Below are 5,017 nucleotides of genomic sequence, written 5' to 3'. Positions count from 1 at the left end.
TATCGATTGAGCATATATAGAACGCGATCGGTTCAGCCGTTATTGAGATCCGACAATCTCGATCTGCCGCAACTCGTCGTTTCGCGTAAAGGAGGTACGGCAGTGTCGCTTCGCGCAGCTTAGCGCCGAGACACTACCAGTGTCTCCAGATAACACACATGAAAAATCGTAAACAATTAATTTCTCATAAACTATCGCATTTTCATATCATTTTTGCAATTACAGATTAATGGGAGGGGTATTTGACTATTACAATTCATTACAAATTATATGCTATTTACAATGTCTCTTCCCCCCTTATTTCTTGATACACGTCAAACGGCCCAGATTGCTGAGAAGGCATTTTTAGTTTTCTTGCGCTTGAAAACAAACAGCGAGAAAAACGGGCTTTCTATCGCTGTCTTGTTCGCTCTCACTCCGCGCCAAAGCATTCGTCCGTCTCGCTTTAGTCGCTTGTTTTCGGGCGACCGCGAAAATGCTTTCTCAACAATCTCTATCGTTTGGCATGAATCTATAAATATAGGGGAAGTAAAGATTCTAAATAGCATAACTTTTAATAAATTTTAGTAATCTTATATGCTTCTTATTATTCTATAATTGCAAATATGATGTTAAAACGCGATAGTTTATGAGAAAAATAATTAACAATTCCGTGCACTTTATATACCGCGTTTGTAGAAATGATCCGTAAGAAGTCGGCGTGGTCTCGGGAGTAAAGCCGTAATCACACTAGCGATTGCCGATTGAATTGAGATTGACGATTACTTTTCAACCAATCAAAGCAAAGCAGTAACTGATTGAGATCCGATTAAGATTAGTGACTGCCGTTTAGACAATATTTTCTAATCGTCAATCGCAGTTGTCGTTCAATCGTAGCCAATGAAATATTGTGATTTTAGTCACGTGATATCAAAGCACATGTGTCTCGATAACACAATATATAATATTAAATTGTAGTCTAAAGTGTCACACTTGATACAAGAATACATATTTATGTGTATAATGCCGCCAAAAAAGCAGACATTTATTATTGATCAAGAATTTTTATTGATTGATGCGGTAAAAAATAGACCGCAGTTGTGGGATGTTTCTGATCCAATGTACAGGAGAAATGATATAAAAGAAGTCCTTTGGCAAGAGGTAGCAGATCTTACGGGGATCCCAAATATAACAGGTAAGTAAAAGATTTAAATAAGTATATAACGTAGTTGTAAATTTTATTTTTATGAATTTTCTTTACCTCATTTTCCTTGTTCTTAATGGAATAGATTAAGGTTATGTTAGGTTATATTTCTCTATATTAAGCTAAATATCTAAACTATTTTATTTTTTAGCTGAAATAGTTCGTGACAGATTTGTTAATATAAGAACTACATTTATGAACAATGAAAAAAGAATAAAAGAATCAGAACAAAGATGCAGTGGTAAAGGTACAGATGAGATTTATAAACCTAAGTGGTCATTGTACACAAGTCTGCTATTCTTAAAGAAAGCCTGTGTGCAAACAGAAAGCTCATCAAATCTTGATGGTCTAAAAGATGATGGTCAGACATTTACTACCATTAACATCAATGATGAAATGAATAATAATGTTCTTGCAAGTTTAATTAAAAATAATATACATTTTGATTCCAATTTACAGGTAACTATAACTAAAGAATTAAGTAAAAAAATAAGCAGTTTCTTTTTAAGAAATGATAAATAATGCTTTTTTTAATTAATTGGGTGTGTATCATTATACATAATTCATTTCATCATAAATATAATATTAGGCGTTATGTTCTATTTTAGAAATGGGTATTGATATCAGACAACATTTTTGATGCACCTATTTCACAGGCTTTACATCAAGATGCCAATTCTATAGTTTTAAATCCATCTGTATTGAAGCTCACATATTCTCCTGACAATATAATTGAACGATCCTCTGCGAAAACAAATGTGCCATTCACACATATACCTGCATCTGCCAGCAGTAGCAATACTTTAATTGAAAAAATTGGAGTTCCACATACATCTGTATTATCTGAAGAGCCATGTGTGTTTCACGTTACAAATTCTGAATTATTTTATTCTGAAAACTCACAAAATTCTCGCTGTACATCTACATCTTCACAATCTTCAAATTCAACTTCTATGTCTGAAAATAAAAAGCAAGCTAATAATTCAGTTTATGTAAAGCGTGGCGCAATGAAAAGGACAACTGTTATGGAAGAAGTAGTAAAAGCATTAAAAAGAATAGGTAATACGAAAATGTCACAAAATCAAATGCATCAACAATCACCACCTAGGATTATTGCTTGCGAACATCTGGGTTTATTAATTGCTGCTCGATTAAGAGAGATGGAACCAGAAAGACATTTGTATTGTGAAACAGAGATTCTAAAAATTCTTACCACTGTTCCCTCTATTAAAATGCGAGAGGAAAATAATGAATGCTGATAACAATATTGTTCCATTTTTATAATTCCGTTTCTTTATTTGATACAGTAGTACAATATTTTTTATTTACGTACGATTACACATTTTTGTGTAAAATTATTATTAATTATTTTCATTAATATGCATAAAGGATCACTGCAATTTAAATATTGAATGTGTTACGTTTGAGTTTGTTGAACTGTTGGAAATATTTTATATTTTATTTAAAGGTATATAAAGAAAGATGTGATAAAATATTATAGAAATTGTAAGGGCTATAGCAAAAGAAAAAAACAAAATTTACATCATAAAATATTATCTTAAGATTATGAAAGTCAGTCATTCTGCTAAGGCCCTTAAAAAAATAAATATGTGTACACAAATAACAAAACGTACTTTGCCAAATCGTTCATAAATATTATTTTAAAGTATACCTATAAGTACATAAACAGTATTTTACAGTATTTATATAAGTATTAGATACTTTAGATTAAAAAAATAAGCTTCGTATTATTTTAAGCATATGTTTAATAGATGCATTTTTTAAATGTTATATTAGATCGATATTATTTATACAATGAGAAAAAAATTTGCAGATTTTAAGTAAATATTTACTCTAAGTACTAACGAAATATTTACACATACTTATATTAAATAAATATTTATTCAAATAAAACAGTTACATTTAAATCAACTAAAAATCTGCAAATTTTCTCTCTGTATTAATATAGTCTATTACTTGTATTTAATACTGTGTATTATCCTCATGTGTATTTTTTCAGATAGCGAGCTATAAAAAAATATATTTTTAAAGAACGTATAAATAATGTTACAACTTTTTTATCGCACCATACGCTCTTGCTATGGTACTGCACCTTCGGCATTAAAATAATCGCACCATTTATTTCTTAGAAGAATAGCAGAATTTGCGTGCCTGTTCCCTCTTTGATTACTCAGGTTTATTAAACCATTTGCTGACTCTTCCCGGAAATTACCCGGTCTGATTTCACTTGACATTATATCTTCTTCATCAATAAATGATGGAGGTGTATACATGACTCTGCCAACAACTTTACTCCGTAACATATTATGGAGACAGCAAGTTGCCATTATTATCTTTTCAGCATCATCTGGATCATATCTCATTGCACTTCGATATATCTGGAATCTGGCTCCAAGAACACCAAAGGCATTTTCTGAGCAACGTCTAGCTCTTGACAATCTAAAGAAATGTATACAGTATTACCATTGATCCATTATCAATAAAATCATAATCAGGAGAATTTTGGCATTTAATTCTTAAAAAGGTATCTTACCTATAACTGAAAATTCTACGATTTTTTTTACCAGAGCACTGAGAACCAGGATACGGTATAAGGAATTTCTCTGTTAAAGGAAAACCTTCATCACCTATTAACACATAAGGAAGCATTTCTCTTGTGCCAGATAGTGGAGATGGACCCGGAATATGGAGGCTGTTGATTTCTAAATGAGTCTTAAGAGTACATTTATTCCATACTCCCGAATCACTTATTCGTCCATTTGTCCCAATATCAACGTATATAAAGCGTAGGTAGGCATCGACAACTGCCATTAAAACAATCCTGAAGAAGTCCTTGTAACAATAATAAAGTGACCCTGATCTAAGTGGTGAGTCAATTCTACAGTGTTTTCCATCAATTGCACCTATACAATTTTCAAATTGCCATAGTTCATCAAAGTTTCGTGCAATTTCTTGCCACTCCATTTCAGAAGAAGGAGCTTTCAAATATTCTTCCTTCAATACAGTAATGATAGCTCGGCATACTTCTTTTATGATACCAGATATTGTGCTTTGTCCTATTCTAAAAGTTAATGACAAGGATTCCTGTGTTTCTCCTAAAAATAAAATACGAGCATAAACAAAAGCAATTATATATCCAATAATTTAATTTAATCTAACCTGTAACCAAATGCTGCAAAGTTAAAGAAAGTCTTTCTGCTGGTGGAATACTTTCTCTCAAATGTGTATTCTTCTTTTTAATGAGTGGAAATTTTCTTTTCAAAGAAGAAACCTTTTCTAAAAGTTCTTCAAAATTTACTGTGTCCATACGTAAGTACCTGTAATAAATATTATTATTTGATTACTTTAATACTTCTTTTTAAATGTACATTAAAGAATGTGAACACTTATGTACACACCTCCTGAATCTATTAGGATCTTCTAGACTGAGTTCCAAGAAAAGGTTATGATGTAATCCTTTTTCCTTTCTTTTTGCTATCCATCGATGCATCCAAATTCTCTTGTTGGTATGTTTACTATTACTTGCAAGGAGCATCATAATTATCACAATCAATTCTTGCGAGAATTCTTGCTCCCGCAGTTGCCAATATCGATTAATATTTCTTGGCATTTTTTCGATGCTATTTTTCGTTTCAGACACGAATGAGCGATTGTAGCGGCCACAATTCCTAACTACAATCGTCAGTGTGATTGAATGATTGTAAATCGCCAATCGCCAATCGCAATCTCAATTCAATCGGCAATCGCTAGTGTGATTACGGCTTAAGGTGCGAGATCAGAATGTTGAAGATCCCACGATCGATCCTGCTTTTT

General features: G+C 32.0%; 1 protein-coding gene across 1 annotated transcript; it reads right to left on the bottom strand.

Moving 5' to 3' along the window:
* Positions 1 to 3,282: 3,282 nt before the first annotated feature.
* On the bottom strand, positions 3,283 to 4,814 carry LOC108767441 (putative nuclease HARBI1). The gene is made up of 4 exons (XM_018517345.1): positions 4,603 to 4,814; positions 4,364 to 4,521; positions 3,738 to 4,299; positions 3,283 to 3,643 (listed from the first exon to the last, which is right to left on the bottom strand). Exons 1-4 carry the CDS (start codon positions 4,812 to 4,814, stop codon positions 3,283 to 3,285), a joined length of 1,293 nt encoding a protein of 430 aa, XP_018372847.1.
* Positions 4,815 to 5,017: the final 203 nt, after the last annotated feature.

The sequence above is a fragment of the Trachymyrmex cornetzi genome, unplaced genomic scaffold (genome assembly GCF_001594075.2).
Source record: "Trachymyrmex cornetzi isolate Tcor2-1 unplaced genomic scaffold, Tcor1.1 scaffold677, whole genome shotgun sequence".
In the NCBI taxonomy this organism is placed as follows: Eukaryota; Metazoa; Arthropoda; class Insecta; order Hymenoptera; family Formicidae; genus Trachymyrmex; species Trachymyrmex cornetzi.
The sequence above is the reverse complement of the archived record's forward strand: the minus strand, read 5'-3'. Positions and strand labels throughout refer to the sequence as shown.

Excerpts from the sequence above, each read along its gene's own strand:
- LOC108767441 (XM_018517345.1), bottom strand. The coding sequence starts at position 4,814 with ATGCCAAGAAATATTAATCGATATTGGCAACTGCGGGAGCAAGAATTC. Across the intron at positions 4,522-4,602 it reads GATCCTAATAGATTCAGGAG|GTACTTACGTATGGACACAG; the intron begins GTGTGTACATAA and ends TATTTATTACAG. Across the intron at positions 4,300-4,363 it reads TTTGCAGCATTTGGTTACAG|GAGAAACACAGGAATCCTTG; the intron begins GTTAGATTAAAT and ends TTTTATTTTTAG.